The sequence below is a fragment of the Thamnophis elegans genome, chromosome 12 (genome assembly GCF_009769535.1).
Source record: "Thamnophis elegans isolate rThaEle1 chromosome 12, rThaEle1.pri, whole genome shotgun sequence".
Taxonomy (NCBI): Eukaryota; Metazoa; Chordata; class Lepidosauria; order Squamata; family Colubridae; genus Thamnophis; species Thamnophis elegans.
Window position 1 is genome coordinate 15,510,128 of NC_045552.1, and position 21,400 is coordinate 15,531,527.

The 21,400-nt window shown below is 41.2% G+C and overlaps 1 protein-coding gene across 18 annotated transcripts in view; it reads right to left on the reverse strand.

The window, feature by feature from the left end:
* Positions 1-11,358: 11,358 nt before the first annotated feature.
* The window catches only part of EPB41 (erythrocyte membrane protein band 4.1), a 58,351-nt gene continuing 48,309 nt past the window's right edge, over positions 11,359-21,400 (reverse strand). For 17 of the 18 annotated variants that reach the window (XM_032228479.1, XM_032228477.1, XM_032228478.1 and 14 more), the window contains 5 exons: positions 21,072-21,200; positions 19,615-19,716; positions 18,235-18,315; positions 17,891-18,000; positions 11,359-15,649 (listed from right to left, as the gene is read on the reverse strand). In XM_032228479.1, coding sequence (XP_032084370.1) covers positions 17,905-18,000; positions 18,235-18,315; positions 19,615-19,716; positions 21,072-21,200 — 408 coding nt within the window. In that variant the 3' untranslated portion in view covers positions 11,359-15,649; positions 17,891-17,904. The remainder of the gene's footprint in view (positions 15,650-17,890; positions 18,001-18,234; positions 18,316-19,614; positions 19,717-21,071; positions 21,201-21,400) is intronic. The other variant, XM_032228470.1, reaches the window with a different exon arrangement.

Sequence of the window (21,400 nt, forward strand, 5' to 3'; positions counted from 1 at the left end):
TCACATAAAGGTAAGGGTTAGGGTTAGGGTTAGGTTAAGGGTTAGGATTAGGTTTAGGGTTATGTTAAGCGTTAGGGTTAGGTTTAGCATTAGGTTAAGGGTTAGCGTTAGGTTTAGCGTTAGGTTAAGGGTTAGGTTTAGGGTTAGGTTAAGGGTAAGGTTTAGGGTTAGGGTTAGGTTTGGGGGGGTTAGGGTAAGGTTTTCGCTTTAATTTTAAATTTACCACTCACAGCGCGATGTTTTCGTTGCGCTGTGATGACGTCACGTACGCGCTTTCGTCGAGCGCGCTTTTGTCTACCGCGGTTTTGTGGTGGAACCATCACATCACCCCTAGCCATACCTCCTTCCCTCCATCATTCATCATATGATTTAGCCTCCAGATCCCTCATCGTCTCTATTCCTCTTCTCTGCACTCTTATATCTCTTTGTATAGACTGGAGAAAATCCAGAGGAGAATGGGATGGGGTGGGACAAGATGCGATGTAGTGCACTGCACTGCAATAGCAATAGTACCTAGATCAGTGTTTCTCAACCTTGGCAACTTGAAGATGTCTGGACTTCAACTCCCAGAATTCCCCAGCCAGCGAAACACTGACCTAGATTTATATACCGCTTCCCAGGGCTTTACAGCCCTCTCTAAGCGGTTTGCAGAGTCAGCCTCTTGCCTCCAGCAACCTGGGTCCTCATTTTACCCACCTTGGAAGAAGGAGGGAAGGCTGAGTCAACTTTGAGCCGGTCAGAATCAAACACGTGGCAATGGGCAGAGTTAGCCTGCAATACTGCATTCTAACCACTGCACCACCACAGCGCTTGCAATGCAATGGCTGACATCTGGAACAGAAATAATCCCCGCAGCAACATCTATTGCAGATCCGAGTAGCAATTCTTCACCTTCCACTCTCCACCAACACCATGCCCAAATTTCCTGATTTAAAACCGAGTGGAAAGTATGATGACTTCCTGAGTATAACCAGAAACCAACGTGATTTCTTTCCCATAAAACTTCTCCTTCCACTCCTGCATATCCATATTATGAGGCTGAGATAGCAGGGCTAGTGTATGAGTTTTGCTTCAGGCAAAGCCTTTCTTGTTCATCCCACATCGAAGGCTGAAGGAACCCTCAACGCTCCAGAGCTGGCTTAACCCACTGGACAAACTGCCAGTCAATTCCCGGGCTCCACATCATTCAGAATCAATAATGAAGTCAAATCAAGTGGGGGCCATCAAAACATCGGCACCTGCTGGGATGTTAGCCAAGGAATGAAATAGCTGAGATCAGGCTAAGCCTCTTACTTCACTCCAATGGCAATTGTGTGTCTTCGGGTGGTGCGGTGGAGGGAGGGGAGAGAGGTGGGAAGGTCAGCTATCTCAATTGCTTCTGTGTTTTGGGAAAGGGTCTTAAAAGGATCTTCTGGTTGTGTCATTGTTTCTGAGTGGCAAAGTGCTCCAACTTGTTCTTGCTCATTTATAGTTGTGCTGGTGCCATGTGCTAAGTGTTGGTTAAGTGAACTATGGGTGAATAAGAATGGGATAGGATAGGATAGAATTATGATGTTCATCCATCATGTTCGAAAAGGACCTTGACATCTAACAGGTTGTGGGCTGTCCATGGTATGTCCGCAGGTGGCTGGTAAGGCCTATACGGGCATGAAATATTCTGCCACATGTCGGGCAGACATGTATGTGCATGATTGTTGCAGCAATTGCAGCTCTGGCTTTGTGGAGTGCTCGCTTCTCTTGAGTTATGGTTGTTCTTCTGTCCGTAGAGCAGAGCAGAGCAGAGCAGAGCAGAGCAGAGCAGAGCAGAGCAGAGCAGAGCAGAGCAGAGCAGAGCAGAGCAGAGCAGAACAAACTTGATGTGTTGGAGAATTCACAACTTCTGGAAGCAAGTTGTTCCCCTGATTAATTGTTCTGTCAGGAAATTTCTTTTAGGTTACTTCTCTCCTTGATTAGTTTCCACCCATTGCTTCAAGAGCCGAGGTGGCGCAGTGGTTAAATGCAGCACTGTAGGCTACTTCAGCTGACTGCAGTTCTGCAGTTCGGCTGTTCAAATCTCACCGGCTCAGGGTTGACTCAGCCTTCCATCCTTCCGAGGTGGGTAAAATGAGGACCCGGATTGTTGTTGGGGGCAATATGCTGACTCTGTAAACCGCTTAGAGAGGGCTGAAAGCCCTATGAAGCGGTATATAAGTCTAACTGCTATTGCTATTGCTATTCTTGTCCTGCCCTCAAGTGCTTTGAAGAATAGTTTGATTCCCTCTTCCTTGAGGCAGCCCCTGAGATATCGGAACATTGCTATCATGTCACCCCTATTAGTTAGTCAGTCGAATGTGATGGGTTTGCATGAGATCCTTGAAGGTAAATTACCCACCTGTATTGCAACATGACCTGATCAAATCTAACGGGTGTGTTACAAATGCAGTATATTGTGCAACACCCAGTCTCTTTGTGACTGGTGTGTGTGTGTGTGTCTATGGGATACAGACAGAATATTGAAATGGTGTCCACAACAGTGGGATCCAAGCCCTACCTTTTTAAAATGTGCAATACACGTAAAAGGCAAGCAGGGTTTCAATAATACTATCTTGAATTTTGTGGCCGTGCCCTAAGGCAGCATTTCTGACCCTCAGCAATTTTCAGATACGTGGACTTCAACTCCTTGCTGGCTGGGGAATTCTGGACATTAAAGCGGACACATCTGAAAGCTGCCAAGGTTGAGAACCACTGCCCTTAGGGCATGACACTGCTTTTCATACTGTATGAGGTGCATAATCCTGCCAGGTATAGATCCTGCAACATCCATTTTCTGGGGGGAAAAATTAAATTGTATGAATTGATTTAGAATGGTGGCCAAACATGAAACACATACCAGAAAATAAATTCTGCTTTTGCAGTCTGTCTAGATATCAGGTTAAGGATACCGCAAAAAAGGATTTTCTGCCGGATTTCTGGATCCAAGCACTGAATGATTTCGATGTCTGTCTACGTATTATTCCTAAAATGGCCACTGGCCATGCTGGTGAGGGAATTGTAGTTTAACAGTGGGATAAGATCCCAAAGGTGCTTTTCCAAGAGCCAATGGAACTGGGGTTTTCTTTGAAGACATTTCACTTCTCATCCAAGAAGCTTCTTTGGTTCTGAGGTGCTATTGCTAAGTATGCAGTACATCGTCATCATCACAACTACTGCTGCACACAACTCCTGTTGCTACATTTAGAAAAAGGTACAACAGAGCATGAGAAAAAGTAGAAGAGGGCAACCCACATAATGAGGGACTCAAAGTACTTTTCTTGAGAGAAAGTTCATTCCCAAACTTCCAGTTGACCCATTGGGGCCATTTTTCTCCCTCCTCAGCCTCTGGAGGCTTTCCGGAAGCCTGGGAAGGGCAAAAATGCCCTCCCTGGCCCCTCTGGAAGGGCAAAAAAAAAAAATCAGCTGCGCCGATGCGTGCCAGAGCTGAGGGCTGGCATGCCAGCAAATATGGCTCTGCGTGCCACATGTGCCACAGGTTCGCCATCACGGTCTTAGGGCATTTCCAGACGATCAAAACAAGGAAGGAATGGTTGCTCTGATCACATTATAAAACGTAATGCAGTCTATTGTATGATGACTGGAAGGTGTATTTCCCAGAGCAGTGGTGGGTTTCAAAAATCTTTAGAGCCTCTTCTGTAGGTGTGGCCTGCTTTGTGGGAGTGGCTTGCTGGCCATGTGACCGGGTGGGGGTGGCTTGCCAGTCATGTGACTGGGTAGGCGTGGCCAACTTGTAAAATGTGGTGAAACTCACTTAACAACGCTCTTGCTTACCAACCAAAATGTTGGCTCAAAAACTCTGGCATTTGAAGCACGCAAGTCTTAAAGCTGTCAAGTTACAAGACCCTTGCACCCCTAACCCTTTAGAAAAAAAAACCTCAGGGGTGTTCAAACTGGACAGCTTTAAGACTTGTGGACTTCAACTCTTGACTTTCGGAGGCCAATCCCCCACTGTAGGGAGGAGGAACCGATTAGGTGGTTCCACCCCAGGCGCCTTATGGACCCTATGGGCTTTCAGACGGCGCTTGGTGTTATACCTGATACTCTCGCCCGCGATTCGGTTGGGACTCTAGTCACTGCTTGGAACTCGGCAGCGGCAGGGGCCCTTAACCGGATTGCGCCTTTATGGCCGATCTGAGGCAGTGGATCCAGGAGGGCTCCTTGGTTTACTGAGGAACACCCGGAGATGAAGTGCCAAAAGAGACACCTAGAGCGCCGCTGGAGATCCAGTAAGTCCGAGTCAGACCGAGCACTGTTAAAATCCTTCATCAGAGCATACCTCCGGGCAATTCGGACGTCAAAAAGAACTCACATTGCCGCTCTGATAGCTTCCGCTGAGTCACACCCAGCCGCCTTGTTTAGGATAGCCCGTTCCCTCCTTAAAGGGAGGGATACGGGCACTCCCTTACAAGGTAAGGCTGAGAGTTCATCCAATTTCTCACGGATAAAGTGGCTCGGCTTCGGGCAAACCTGGACTCCTATTGCCAGCCGAGGTACCGGGGGAGGGTCTTGAGCGACATCGTTGGATTAATTTCCAGTCTGTTACTCCTGAGGAAGTGGACAAGGCCATCGGAGCAGTGAGTGCCTCCACATGTGTACTGTACCCGTGTCCCTCCTGGCTGGTCGCGAACAGCAGGGAGGTGACATGGGGCTGGATCCAGGGGATAGTGATCGCGTCTCTCCAGGAAGGGTCCTTTCCCCCCTTTTAAAGGAGGCGGTGGTGAGACCCCTACTGAAGAGACCGTCCTTGGATCCAGCCATTTTAAATAACTACCGTCCAGTCTCCAACCTCCCCTTTGTTGGGAAGGTTGTTGAGAAAGTGGTGGCCTCTCAGCTCCGGTGGTCCTTGGAAGAAACCGATTATCTAGACGCCTTCCAATCTGGTTTCAGGCCTGGCTACAGCACGGAAACTGCTTTGGTCGCACTGGCCGATGATCTCTGGAGAGCCAGAGACGGGGGCCGGGCCTCCGTTCTGGTGCTCCTGGACCTCTCAGCGGCCTTCGATACCATCAACCATGGTATCCTTCTGCGGCGTTTCCAAGAGGTGGGGGTGGGAGGCACTGTTTTTCGGTGGTTCTCCTCCTACCTCTCGGACAGGTCGCAGTCGGTGTTGGTTGGAGGACAGAGGTCGACCCCTAGGCCCCTTAATTATGGGGTGCCGCAGGGGTCGGTCCTGTCCCCCCTCCTGTTTAACATTTACATGAAGCCACTGGGAGAGATCATCCAACGGCACGGGATAAAATACCACCAGTATGCGGACGATACTCAATTGTATCTGTCCGCCCCGTGCCAGCTCAGTGAAGCAGTTGACGTGATGTGTCAGTGCCTGGAGGATGTGAGGGTCTGGATGGGGGTTAACAAGCTGGCTCTCAATCCTGACAAGACCGAGTGGCTTGTGGTTTTTCCTCCCACAAATTGGCAAGGTATTCCATCTCTCAGGCTGGGGGGTGAAATTATACGCCCCTCAGACAGGGTTCGCAATTTGGGAGTCCTCCTGGACCCACAGCTGACCTTAGATCACCATTTGTCAGCTGTGACCAGGGGGGCATTTGCCCAGGTTCGTCTGGTGCACCAATTGCGTCCCTACCTGAACCGGGAGGATCTTACAACAGTCACTCATGCCCTTGTGACCTCAAGACTGGACTACTGCAATGAGCTCTACATGGGGCAGCCCTTGAAGAGTGTTCGGAGACTTCAGCTGGTCCAGAATGCAGCCACGTGAGCGATTGTGGGTGCGCCTCGGTACACCCACGTTACATCTATCCTCCGCAAGCTGCACTGGCTGCCTATTGGTCTCCGGATACGCTTCAAGGTGCTAGTCGTCACTTATAAAGCCCTACATGGTATTGGACCGCCTTCTGCCAATTACCTCCCATAGACCCATTAGATCCCACAGATTAGGCCTCCTCCGAATTCCATCTGCCGGCCAATGCCGGCTGTTGACCAGTCGTAGGAGGGCCTTCTCTGTGGCTGCTCCGGCCATTTGGAACGAGCTCCCGTGGAGATTCGGACCCTCGCTACCCTTCAGGCCTTCCGGACAGCCGTTAAGACCTGGCTGTCCCAGCAAGCCTGGGGTTGAGTTCCCCCCCTACTCGAATTTGCTGTGCTTGCTGTGTTTTTTTTAATTGCTTGTATCACTGTCCTGTTTTTGTCTTACTTTTCTGTATTTGTTCCCCTTCCCTTGGTTTTTGTTCAGCCGCCCTGAGCCCCTTCGGGGAATAGGGCAGCTTACAAATCGAATAAATACCAAATATCAATACCAAACTCCCAGAATTCCTCCTCTCGTTCTTCAACTTGATGATGTGCGGACGGTGGGGGAGGGAGCTGGAACCAGTTCCAAATGGCACTGTAGATTTGTGGAACAACTTCTATAGAAAAGCTTAGAACTGGCAGGAACCCACCCGTTCCAGAGGTACTATCTAAGGAAGTCTTTGAGTCAAGTTTCTAGGGTAGCGTTTCTGAAACTCAGCAAGATGTGTGGACTTCAATTCCCTGAATTCCCCAGCCAGCATTTAACTATACAAGCCCCCCCCCCTTTTTTTCCCTTCCATCCAGTGATATCTGATTTTCAAAGACTGCCTGGACAAGTCCCTGAAATTTTGTTGGGACGGGTTTTCCAGAAGTGGTTTGTCATTGCCTCTTTCCTAGGGCTGAGAGAAAATGACTGGCCTAAGATTACCCAGTTGGCTTTGTGCCTAAAACAGAATAAGTGACGGTCTCCTGCTTTCTAGGCTGATGCTTCCTTTAACCCTACACCAAACTGGCTCTCATCCAACTCTAGCCCTAAACTAAAATCCAAAATATACTGGAAGGATATTGGCATAATGGCTTAGTGAAATGACGTTGGTGCTATAGTGTGTGAACCCATCCAGCTCATTATGAGAACTATGAACTATAGCTATGGATTCACCATGTGTGAAACCAAGCCAACTATAGGTATCAATTAAGCAAATCGCAGCTTACGGACACGTAGTTCTATCATAGCTTGATCTTTCACAGTATTTCCCTCAAATGACAGTATATGGAAGGCCCACTATTATTTAATCTTTGTGTAAGTGAATTGGATTTTTTTTAAATTCTAACACTGTTTGATACAAATATGGGTCTTATTTCATTACTGAGCTAGATATGAAATTACAATCCGGATGGAATATATTGCAAGACAGACATTTGTTTATTAATTATATTTCAAAGTCAGTGATGTGGACTAAACACCAGAAATTGCATAGAATCAGGAAATTGAATATTGTAGAATCTATTTAGTCAAGTCCTTGAAGCTTCCCTTATTATGGTGTGTGGGTGTGCGTGGGTGTGTAAGAATTCTCCATAGCAACTTTTCTTTGAGGCAATTAAATTTCATTGAGCTCTAAAAAGTAATTTCCTAACACTGAAACTTATTAGAACTGAAGTTAAGATGTTTTGGCTTTTAAATTCTTATTTGCTAAATTTTATAGTGCAGCAGTTTTGAGTAATCCTGGTACAATGCCATGCTTTTTAGCATGACTACCGTATATACTCGAGTATAAGCCGACCCGAATATAAGCCGAGGCACCTAATTTTACCCCAAAAAGCTGGAAAAGTTATTGACTCGAGTATAAGCCTAGGGTGGGAAATGCAGCAGCTACCGGTAAATTTCAAAAATAAAAATAGATACCAATAATGTTTTTGAATAAATAAATATTTTTAATTTATAAATAAATAACTAGCTCTGTAAGTGGAAAAGAGGGTCAATAAAAACAATATGGTATCAACAATAACTTTAAATGTACAAAAACCTTAGCTCATTCAGCAACCAAGCTAAAACATAAGAGTTAAAATCCTTCAAAACTGGATTCCTCCTCATCATCTGTATGTCCAAACAGCTTCAGCATTAGCTAGTGTGAGGTTATCAGCATAGACATTGTCATCATCACTGAGTTCGCAGTCATCACCATCAGAGCTGTCGTTCTCCCACCCTCATACACTCCTTCTTTCTTTCTCTCTTCCCTCCTCTGGATTCAATGGGATTTTTAGAAAATCCACACTCCTGTGCACACACTTCTTCTTTCTTTCTTTCTTCCCTCCTCTGGATTCAATGGGGTTTAGGAAATCTCCCACCCTCATACACTCCTTCTTTCTTTCTCTCTTCCCTCCTCTGGATTCAATGGGATTTTTAGAAAATCCACACTCCTGTGCACACACTTCTTCTTTCTTTCTTTCTTCCCTCCTCTGGATTCAATGGGGTTTAGGAAATCTCCCACCCTCATACACTCCTTCTTTCTTTCTCTCTTCCCTCCTCTGGATTCAATGGGATTTTTAGAAAATCCACACTCCTGTGCACACACTCCCTCTTTCTTTCTCTCTTCTTTATAGCTAAATTTGATACCATTAAAAATTAAATAGGATTAAAATCTGTGGTTTATAATTTACCAGTTGTGTCCACCCCACTCCTTTCACCAGCGTTAGCCCGCTGCACCAAGGGGGACACGTAAGAGGAAGGGGAAAATACAAGAGTGCACGCGGCAACCTCGACGTCTAAGTGGGCAAGTTCACAGCATGCGCGCCTGCACGTCTGAGACAGGGCATAAAAAGGGGAAAAAAGGCTGATTGGACCCAGCTCTGTTTGGGGCGCAGGCGTGGCGCGGCAGCAGTTTTTCAGGCTGCTCCCAGATGGGATTGTAAACCCCTTCTACACCCTGGCTCCTCCTCTTTCTTTCTTTCTTTTTTTCTTTCTTTGAAAGAGAAGCCCAAATTAGCCAAAGGGGGGAAAGCGAGCGAGCAAGGGACCCCAGGAAACTAGACTCGCTTGGCTGGACTACGTACGCTCCTTGGCTTAGTTGCTTTCCACGCGCCTGTTAATATATTCAAGGAAACAAACCGCGGCAGTTTTCCCCAAGGGCAATGCCGAAGAGCAGAGCCCGGAGAAAAACCAAGGAAGTCACGGAGGGCATTTGCCACTTTCTCTAGAAGGTGATACGAGCTTCCCTTTCGAATGGGAAGGGACGGGGGGGTTGGCTGGGCTCTTCCCAGCAGGAAAGGGGGTTGTTTGAAACATTGGGACCGGGGGAGGGGTTGGTTTTGTTTTGTTTTGAAAGGAAATCTCAACCTGTTACAATCGTCCTTCCCAAATGAGCCGAGGAGGACAGCGGTGAAAAGTTTTCTCCAACATTTAGGGGAAAGTCGCGAGCAGCATTGCCCTCACAACTGAGGGGAAAAAACCCGCCCTCTTCCCCTTCCAGGTTTTCTTTAAAAGCAGGCAGCGCTCCTTGGCCGCAGGGCTTCACAGGGACCCTTTCCCCCTCCCACTGCTTCGCTCGCTCGCTCGCTTTCCCCCCTTTGGCTAATACAATCCCCCTCCCTTCCCATCTGGGAGCAGCCTGAAAAAACTGCTGGCAGGTATGCGGTTCCTAGGTCAGCGGCGCGTGGGATCAAACTAGGAAGAAACTGGAGGTGGGGGGGAGCAGTTTGAGAGACTATGGAGAATATGGACTTCAGAGGTGGACCAGAAAGAGGTCCCGACAAAGATCCGAGGCTGAATTCGGCAGTGTTTATGGATCAGGGTCAGCCCCACCAGCTGGCGACAGGAGAGCAGAGAGGAGCGGACGGAGCAGAAGCAGCCCCAGGGCTCCGCTGCCGCTCCCCGCATTTTCTGGACAGGGATCCCTTGGAGAGGGGATTCCTTCCTGCGAGACCCCGTCCACAAAATGCAGGGAGCGGCAGCGGAGCCCCGGGGCTGCTTCTGCTGCGTCCGCTGGACTGTGGGGCTTGGAAGGGGGCGGGAAGAGCGGCGGGGTGGCGGTGGCCGGCGGTGGCAGGCTGGTTCGCCTCCTCCTCCTCCAACAGGCAACAGCACTGCCGGATCCAGTTGTAGACTCGAGTATAAGCCGAGGCGGCTTTTTTCAGCCCAAAAAGTGGGCTGAAAAACTCGGCTTATACTCGAGTATATACGGTATTTGCATTTCTTCCCGATACATGTTGTTCGTTCCTTTGAACACAAATGAATATTCTCTTTTTGAAGAGTTTTGTAAATGCCAAAAGGGTATTTAAAAACCACAGAGACAAATTATAGGGGCTATAATTCAAATGTATTTGGGAATTATATGGTTACATTCGAAGTTTGGCACAGGCTCCCTCTGCTGATGCCGCAGTGTAAAACATTTGCTTATTTGAGCTCTGACTTGCAGACATCAAACTGAAACACCAAAGAGGCTGAATGGGCCACTCAACCTAGTCACTGCTCAAAACAGCAGACACGGATTTTGGACCATTCCCCAATTCCGCCTCCTGTTATGGAAAAAATTGCATACAAAAACCAGCTTTCCATCTAGAGCAATGCAGGAGAGCAAATGTTATTTGCAAACAGAGATAAGTGCAAGTAAGTATTGTTGATAGGATCAATCCTTGAGAAGTTATCCAGGCGATTCTCACGGTCATTCTCAGAATCGATTGATATCCTCTAATATAGGTCAACTTTTTCTGTGATTCTGCATTTTCCTGGACATTGATAGCAGAGTTTGCGTGGAGGAGAGGACTGAGGACGTCCTTGAAGCAAGATGACAAGAGTCTCATGGGTCACAAGGCAGATTGGTTGGAGATTTCAATGCTCACTATTGCTCTTTCCACAGGTTGACATCAAAGGTTATATTCTCAACATGATAAAACATGACTTACCAAGCTGGGTTCATACAACATGAACTAACAGTGTGGCTTATCGCAGTGTGTGAGCTCAAGCAATGTTGTGCAAAAGTAACAGCAACTTCTTTTTAAAGGTACACAGGTAAGTCATGATTTAACAGATACTTAAACTAGGCATTTGGGGCTGCATATGATGAACCAAATAGTTGGAAGAATTAAAATTTCAGCCAGCATATTTCAGAAGCTATAGTCCAGATACTCTGGGCAAAGTAGAGCTTTAATAAGTGACAAGAGCATCATTTTTTTACCTGAAAATTTATTGAAAAATGCAATACAAGATTGAACACATATCTAAATGCTACATCTAATTTTTCTTTAACTACAAAAGTCCAAAATAACAACTACATAAACTATAAAGATTTGCTAATTGTTTATTCTGTTCCTACTTTTTTAAAAAGAATGAACTATTCTATACAATTGTCTTAAAAAAATTTACAAAGCTCCTTCATATCTGCAGTGAAATAGTGTGATTTAATGTGTAAAAAAGAGAACCAACACCCCCCCCAATAATTAGAATACATTTTTTTAAAAACTGCCCCTTGTATGAAAATGGAAAAAAAATCACAGTTTATGAATCCCCAACACCCTCTCAAGTCCCCAAAGTTAATTTGTACTTTAATTGTTGGCAAGTGAAAATCTATTTTTTTCCTTCTAATTTGACCAATTTGGATACTGCTGCTCTTCCTTCTGTACACACATTCATAGATAAATAGCTTCCATTTACTATACAGTTAAGAGAGTTTCTAGATAATCTCATAAATGGGGAAGGAAATAACTGGGAGCATAGTCATTTCATCATTATAAATAAATAGACTATATTTTATTTACTGTTCCAGTAATGGCAGTGCTGGTCCCCAGAAAACGAGAATGCTAGAAGCTGGTTTATTTAGTGATCTGTTAAGGTGATGGTGGCACATTGTGAGTACAAACAGCCTACAAATGCTTTTCCTTCTCAAAACGTGAAAATCCCTATTGTCAATGGCAGACAGTTCAGGCCACATTTCTAGTACCCTAAAACTAAGTTGTTTTCATTCTGTCTGCTGTGGAAAGCTAAATTAGCTTGGCAAATGCATTTTAAAAGAATTTATTAGCTCCTTTCTTTATTTCTCCAGCATGCTTGGCTATACAAAATAAAATATTGCTCATTTGCAGGATATAAGCAGCCAGGAGAAAACAAACTCACAACTCTTGTTCAGTTACAAAGGCTGCCAGCAGGAGTGCCAATTTACAAGCTCAGATGGTAAACATAAACCCCCTTCGCATCAGAAAGTGGATTTATACTATGCAGGAAGGAATTTCAGAAAAGAAAATAATCCCTATGCCTCAGGATTCACATTCCTAAGAGGTTTAAAAGAGGACCCTTAAACTCTTTCAGCCTTTGCTGGTGTGAAGTTTAGTTTTGTAGTTTTGGGACAATAGGTAATAAAAGCTGGCAGGAGTTGTTGCACAATTAGACTGCCAGTCAAAGGAAGGTGTGTATGTGCATAGGGGTTTAAAATGTTCCATTACAATAATCAGAAACAGAGTAACATAACACAATCATTTAGGTTTATCAGGGTATCCAACTGTGTCAACTTTAAGACTTGATTGGACAGGGAATTCTGGGAATTGAAATCCTCAAGTCTTAAAGTTGCCAAGGTTGGACATTCCGATGTATATCATGTAAATCAGCTTAATCTGCAAAAATATGAAGTTTTTCTTGCTTTACAATGCTTTTTATCTTCAGGCATACTCAAAGGAAGGTGGAGGTCTTATGCCTGGCCATAAGTAGGAAAGCAAAACTTTTATTAAACTCCTGAATTCAAATTGCCTTGCTAATGAATATATAGAAACAAAAAGAAAAAAATAGCAAATTTGAATGATCCTTACTTTTCTTTGTCTCAGGAATCCAGCTGTCTTGTTGCCCAATTGCAATCTTTATCCTTTTATCTTGTAGAATAGTTTTTCATCTTTTCCATCCACATGTGTCCTGTGATTTTTAGAATTTCATGAAACTAACATATTCCTAAGTTATATTTAGGAAAACAATATCCTAAATACTTACACAAACTGCTAAATGCTTCTGATTATTGTAAAAGGAGGCAGGTAATGACACAATGCAGATATACCATCCCACCTTGGACTCCCTTATTGCACTCTAATGCAATACTTATTGCAGATTTCATTTCACACTTTTAGTAAATAAGCTAAAAATCAGAAAAAGGGAAGATGGGAATCATCTATTCCACAACACAAAAAATGGTGAATCAGTGAAATTAACCCTGGTGCATGAATGAAAATGGAGGTCAAAAGGTAAGGTGGTAGAAAACTCTGAAAATGGGAGAGCAATAGATGTAAAGAAGGCCAGGAAGAGGTACAATCTGAAATGCATTCCCCTCATCATGTAAAGGTAATATCCTTTAATGCGGGATTCACATTCCATGCAAGAATGTGTAGGTTAGCTAAACAGAGCAGAACATCATTGGCTAGCTATCCATAGTGTACAAAAATCATGCTCAATTACAGCTGTACTTATAAACCATATGGAATACAAACTTCATGAATAATAGAATTCCGTAATAAATAATAGGATTATTTCAAAACTGCTATATGCTTTGAATAAAAGAGCAGTAAAAGCAGCAGAAATATATTTTGCACCAGTCAAAGTGTACCAAACAGTTGTCTTCCACAATAAATAGCTAGTTTTGTAATAAATACATTAAGTGCCCAGAGTTTATTCTAGTTCAGTGTAAGATTGCTAGGAAGCTTACTCTACTGCTTTCACAATTACTTTCATTAATTCTATTACAACTCAATCCTATGTTTATTTTCCTGGGGGGGGGGGGGAAGCAGGATCTGTTTCCAGATGGGCTTCCCTCTGGCATCAATCAGCAATCATTGGAAACATGATGTAATGTCCAGAGCATATTAAAGCAAAACTGACCAAACAGCATTCCATCTCAAAACACTTCTAAAATGTTACAAACACTTCATTTTGAATGTAAAATTGTGGTTTCAAGCTCAAATGGGATGTTTTGAATTCAAAATATTTCACATACCACTACTTTTAAATCTTTCAATCCTAAAATATTCCTACTGGCTCTTTAATCAAAATGCACTCACATTTGAGGGGGAAAGGAACATGCAATATGACAGAGGGTTGCGTTATTCCAAATAGTAAATGAAAGCTTTTATTTACTGAAATTGAGTTTTTCTAAGAAAAGGTAGAGCTGCTTCTTGTTGTATCTTTACAGAGCTTTCACATATTTTAGGAAAAAAGAACCATCCAACTAAGCAATGGTCTATCTATTTTTGAAAGATGGGAATTCCAAACTGGAGTCCAATACCTGAACATGCAGATTGCAATACAAAAGTGAAGTATTTTGAAAAAGAGTAGTATCTGTCTTTTGTTTGAAAGTAATGAAAAATCAGCATTATTTTTTTTTAAAAAACTCCCACTGACCCCTTTCATAAATTACTTATTGCTCTTTCCCTGAACATATTCCCCAGGTGGTACATACCGTAGCTTTCTATGATGACACAATATGTACAGTACTAAGGTGCTGAGGACAGCAACCAATGCTGAGTTCTACTCTTTCATTCTAATTTAACAGCTAAGGGCATCATTTACCAAGGGCAACAACCTCTGTTTGCTGCTGTTGTTGTTGTTTTTGAGGGAAACAAGTCCTTTTATAAGAAGTTCTAAATGATCTAAAGCAAACAAGGGAGAGAGATACAGCACCAGTGAACTATGGTTAGGGTTGCCCCCAAGAAAAGCGACAGAGTACTGTCTTCTGATGGAAATTAATATATTCCCTCTCCAAATAACTTTTCATTGAGGAAACAAGATCCTATTCTGACTGATAGCCTTCAATACCATCTTCATGAAAGGAATGCCAGATTGTCTTTAACAACTGAATAGGAATTATACCCCTTATCCAGATGCATTGCCAGAGCTCTAGATTTAGCTTTTGTTTAAAAGGTATGATTTTAAATCTTTATTTGCCTCTCCCCCGCCCTTGCACAAAAAAACAAACAAAAAACAAAACCCTCCACCCAAACCTACAAATGACTGGGGTAAAAAAAAAAAACAACCCACCATGATAAATCACAGCCTAACTTAATTGTGCTCAGGGTCTCTTACTCTTAAACTTGTAGCTTAATGGGGCTAAACAGCAGATAGGATTACAAGAAACACCTACCGAGGACTGTGAAGGAAAACAAAGGTGGAGGGAGGAAAGAGCAGATGAAAGTTGAATGCCTTACCACAATTCATTTAAAAGCTTTACAATTCACAGTATAAAAAAGCAATTGTCCCTGAACCTAGGCAACTACTGAATTACTTATATAAACACCACAACCTCTGGATATGTTCAAGCATCTAAAGACAGACATATCCACAAAAGCGAAGGAAATCCACAGGCCGAGTACGCTGTGGTTAGGATACTCTGGACATTTTATAGAGCGACCAATCAAATTAAAGTTTTGCACACAGTGATTTTTCTGACGAGGGTGGCTACTTCTAAGTCACTGATATGCCACACGGTAACCTATTCAAAAGGTAGGAGAGAATGCAAGCTACTTGAGGAACAGAAAGGTGAATATCATCACACTTGAAGGCAACATTTTTGATAAGCCCTGTGTACTCTTTTTGACATCTTAATACAGATTCAGAAAATGGCATAGGAAAAGGAAATGAAAAAAATGATTTTTTTTTTAAAAAAGCACATCAGCACATGTAAAATATGGCAATTTTTTGGTCACAATATTAAAAACAATGAAAAGGGACATATAGTATTAAAGATAATCCCGAGTAAACATCAAAAAGCATAACTTCCTAACAATAAATGATAGAATGTGTGACTGAGAATAAATCTGGCAAGTTTGAGGTCATGGTGTTCGAAAGTTTCTTTGTAGTTCTGCTGGTATGTCTTGGGTGGCCTTCAAAGAATGAAGCAGGCATTACCTACAAAGATACAAATTCCTTAATGAAAATGGACACACATTTAGTATCTTACAAAAATGTTTGTGAACTTCTGATATTCTGCAAATGGGACGAATGCATGTTATATAATATTTTCAAATAATTGATATTCATCTTCACTAGAAAGACTAAACTTTTTATAGCAACCTAGAAAAATGAAAAATCATACATATCTCATTGCAGAATGAACATGAGAATGCTGTGGCACAGTAGGAAAGACGTTTTCTATGAAAACTAAATCCATCAGCCATGGTGGTGCAGTGGATAAAATGCAGTATTGCAGGCTAATCCTGTCCACTGCCAGGAGATCAATCCTGATCTACTCAAGGTTGATTCATCCTTCATCCTTCCTAGGTCGGTAAAATGAAGATCCAGATTGTTGGGGCCAATATGATGACTGTAAACCGTTCAGAGAGCGTTGTAAACACTGTTGAATGGTATATAAGTCTATGTGCCACAGCTAAGTGTTAATGCTATGTGAAATAAATACATGTTCCTAAACTTATACATAAAGTTTGCTCAAATGTGTCTAATTATGAGGATCAGAATATGAATGTTGAGATGAGAACATAGCCATGTTATATTTGAGAAAAAGTAGCAATAATGATTAATCATCTTTGCTTTCCTTATTTTTATGTGCATAAGTGTTTCAAAGTAAACTACCATAGTTAAGTTTGTATTTTAGATTATGTTTTAACTTTAAAAATCAGCCTTTTATTATATCATTACTTTGGATCTTTTTTTCTTACTTTTGTCTGATAATGGGACATAACTGCAGAATAATAGGATAAAAAATTAAATAAGTACATAAAATCCATATGCCTGAAGGCAGCCTCCAAGGATACATAAATATAGGATTCCTGTGTACAGGTTTGCTCAGAAATGGCACTCTGGTCTGTTGCAATGTGTACTCAAAATCCAGAAAACTCGCCCCCCCCAAACAACACCCCCTAGGTTCCCTAAATTGACCATAGGATCATTCTTCCACGAATAACATAGTTCTAAAATCTAAAAGGTTAAATCAGAATGCGATGCTCGGTCAATACATGGAATTAAGGATGCTTCCTAGCACAAGGGCCCAGTTCTTGTTCACTCGTGCATGAAACAATTCTTGACTACCTGTATAGCTCTCGGGCTTTAAGTGCTGGCGAGATAGCTCACTCATAAAAGTGGTGCCTTGTTGAGAAACATTAGCATTGATCAAAAGGAAACAGGAGAGAAAATACTCTAAGCACAAAAAAACCCCATGCTATTTTGGTCTTTATGTACAACTAAATCACCATCAAACAGTATGTCAGGTGAAACGAATCTATAGCATAAATAATCCATAAGAAGAAACACACAGACAATTTCTCAAATTAAATGGTGTGCTGAGGTTTCATTCCCAAGTTGCACATTATCTCCATACTGCACTGGGAAGAACATGAATAATTAATTTATTCTTAGCTTTATCAGAGGACTTCTCTACAAATTTCAGGTAACTTGCAATGGATGCCCACAGTGATTGAGACGTCTGCTGCAGGATTGAACAACGCAAGCAACTGTGAATGGTTTTTTGTTATCTTGAACAGGTCACACCAGTTGCCCTTTTCTTAAAGTACAGATTAAAAAATAATTTGAAAAGTAGGACTTTATTAGAACTACATAAAAACTAAAAATATGGAGAAGGTAAAAAGGTCATTGGTGAATTTGAAACATTAATTTTTGCTCCATTTAGCATTCTTAATGTTGCTTCTAAGGGCAATAGCAGTAGCACCCAATACTTTTTAAATAGTTTACTATAGGTTTCTCTCAGCCAATTGGTGGTGAGTAGACTGCTTATAATAGTGCAGGAACAAGACCTGGAAGGTAACAAGAAGTACCATATGACATGATACTTGCAGATCTTATGTTCTACAGACCCAACCTATTTAATCCTAAACATTCATTGCTACCACCTTTAACATTAGTGTGAGACTAAATTTCAAGGGTATTTATGATATGATTCACAATTAGAGTCAGAAACAGGCTACTATTTCAAACATTCTCATTTCTACTATGGCTGGAATCTGCCCCCCAATATATGTACATTTTAGCAGCCATTCGTGCCTGTAAAGATTTACTATGATGGATTAAACTTGAGATAGAAAAACAGGAAGCTTCTTTAAGACTCCTGATAACAATCTTTATTTATGACTAAAGTTGAAATATTTTATAATGAAGTAGAGCTAAAAGAGAGCTTACCTGGTATAAACTATTTATTCTGCAATCTCAGTCTCCTGATGAACGACAACCTTGGTCACAGACATATCTGGATGTTGCTCTTTAGCTTCTTTGATGGCCTGAACAAGAACCTGGAAAAAAAAGAGTATAAAGAATGCATTATTTCTGTGCTGCCTTACATAGTTTGCAGTCTGATAGCCTATGGAATGGGGGGAGGAGATCAGCCTGTGTAATTTTACAATCAGCCTGATCAAGTCTAACACTTGAGGGAAGACTATGTTAGTGGAATCATAGCAATATTTTATCCAAGTGTTTTTTTAAATTTCATTTTAATTATATATTATATAATTACAACAATCTCTTACTTGATCATGATCAATGTCTGTGTCTCCAGTGATGACAATTCGTTTTTCAATTCGTGTTTCTGAAATTCCACCTTTTACAGTCTATCATGAGAAGACAAATTTTAACGTTTTTATAATTTAAAAAATGATAAAACCTACAGAGATTTTAACTATTTTAAAAAGAGAAACATAATCAATTTATTAAATAGGAATACAAATAAAAACCTAATTCATAGATAGCATTAGTATAAACTTGTATCATATTTTGAACTATCCTTCTCATAATTATGATTCCATCATTTTCATTTTTTTACAAAATTTACAATAGTGAATCAAATAGTGAATCAAATAGTGTCCCATTCTTATGAACCACAGGAAAATTGCTTTACAAAATACAAAATTAGATTATAATTATTTTTCCGGCAGACCTGGGACTGTTGACCTCACTGTTGAGGTCCAGCCCCGATTAGAATGAATGTATGAGGGTGTTGCTGTTTTTAAACTGTTTCTTTTCTCGTTATGTTTTTTTTTCCATATTTTTTGTAAGCCGCCCGGAGTCCTTCGGGATTGGGCGGTATATAAATATATTTAAATAAATAAATAAATAAATAAATAAATAAATAAATAAATAAATAAATAAATAAATAGCATAAAATGATTGTAAAAGTGAAGTTAATATTAACAGACTCTTTTTTAAATATGTGTGGAAATAGAAAATATTTAGTCAGAACTCAATTAAGCTGAAACTAAACTTTTAAAAAAATGCTTTAGTAAGAAAACATGCAATTCCTTGATTCTCAATTTTAATGTAGATATAATTTGAGGCAAAGCCATGCTTTAAAACTCCATATTGCAAGACACATTTGTTTAACTTTTTTTTTCCTCTGTGGTTTCTAACACTGGCTAAGCAGGTTTCCCCAACTTCACCATAAATACCATAAAGTTCAAGTATCAAAACAGGTTGGTTCTTTGTATGTAACAAAACTTTCAAGAGGGCACCTGTAACTCAAAGTAAGCCATATTTGGCTCAGTGTATTTTTTTTACTTTATATCCATTGCCAAAAGCTGTAGATCTAAAGGATAATTTGAGCTCATTGCAACTTTGTAACTATTAATGTAGACATGGAAAAGACTTTATATAGCCAAGGAAATAAGATCCTTCTCTTGGATACAATATTATTTTATTTCTAAAACAACCACAATTGTCATCAAAATGCAAGCTTTTCTGATCTGCAGCAACACTATTTTATAACAAAAAAGTGCTTCTGTGTTCTGTGCATTCCACTGCCCAATCCTGCGAGGATTACCAAGGCACACAGAAAATGAAATTTATGCATGTATTTTTTTTACATGCATGCAGCTTATCAATGAGACCAAATTGTTGTTTAGCAGTGGTTTTACCTTCGTTATCTGTGTGGTTGTAGTGCTGCTGGTGGTCTCTGAAGTGATAGTCTGAGCAGTTAGGAGAACTCCAGGATCTAAATCCCCATTGCCATCATCAATCTAAGGCAGAAATACAGGAAATATAAATGACTTCCTTGCCCACCTACAGTGAGTAACTCACTTGGCAGGAAATACGACATTCATAAAAAAGAAACTGAAAGACTGCTTCTAACTGAAGAGAGATAGCATTACCTAATCAACTACTGTATACATGTAGGACACTAACAACAACATTCTGGATCAGACAAGGCCCATACCAATTTAATGCAATCCTCCCAGTAAACAATTAGATGCTGTAGGAAGTTTACAAACTGGACCTTTATACAACTGCATCTTCTCAAGGATATGTTATTAAGAGCTGCTCAGCTCCCTGAGGTAATAAAGGTAGCAATTAAATTCCATTCCTGTCCCATTGTCTATATACAATGAAAATAATGTACTTTTAAAAATCTTTTGAGATGTTTTTTCAAAGCAGTAACAAATTTCCTTTTGTTGAACTTATACATAGTTTTCTGCTTAAAGGAGGAAGGTTTGTCAAAAGCATCCAGTTTATATATTTAGGTTGAGAGACCAGAGCTACCAAGTATATTTGCCTCACGGGGGGTGGGGGGTGGGAAGCACTTTGCAGCTACAAAAATAATAAGAAAATGGTTTCCCCTCAAGTCTATTTTTGGGTAGATTTTTGAAAAAAGCTTCCAATACATATGGCTCCTTCTGGTACCATGCAACTTATCTTAGTGAGAGTATACACTGGGACATTTTTAATTCAAGAGTACAAACTACCAAAGATGGTGGATATCTTTTTCTTTTTTTTTTTACTCTGGGACTATTATTTATATTTCCAGGATCCACAAATAATGATTCTTGAGAACAAATCTCCTTCACCAATGTAAGTCGGCTCAGCTCTCAGCAGACACTTGCCTAATTCAGAGCTGGATATCATTTGGCTAGGAAGCACCACACTCAAAAGATTTTTCAGGAAACTTACAGCCACAAAGTGGCCTCATCAGGCATGGGAGGAAGCAGAGCTGTTTCAATATTCTGAAGATGGTGTTGGTAAATGTGGTGCACTCTTTTAGGTCTTATATTATCATTTTCATCTGTTTCCCATTTCAAAAGGTTGGGAGAGCGTATTGTCTGTTTTTCAGCAATCATGACCAGAAGGAGCTCTGTGGACCAAAGTAGGGGAACTCATGCAATCCTGTTTCAGAAAAACACGACTTTTTCTGATAGAATAATGATATTTCTCACAGCAATTGTCACAAGTGGAATTCCCTGCAGGAACCAAAATATCCCACTGAAATAAAATGTTCAAAATCTTCTAGAATAAAAATTGTGAATGAAACTGCTTGCATTTTCTAGCATTTGTACAAAATATTACAATAAAATTTAACGCTAGATGTGAAGCAGCCTACCTGTGCAGCTTCGTAAGTTATAGTCTTGGTTTCTGTGTGGACAATTGGGACGTCTTTAGTTGGGATTTCACTTTTCACAGTATTAGACACATCGGAGATGGTAACAGTCTGAGTTTTCACAAGAGGGGGCTACAAAATAGTTTCAAAGTAAAGTACATTTAGTCACCTTATATCAGTATTATTTCACAGAATTCCAATGTGCAACTTATAGCTGCATCATGAACTCAACTATACATCACAACTGTTATGTTGTTTGCACTCATTTGCAGAATTGTGAAAATTAAGATGAAATGCAATGATTTCACACATTTTAAAAATCTGATTGGTCA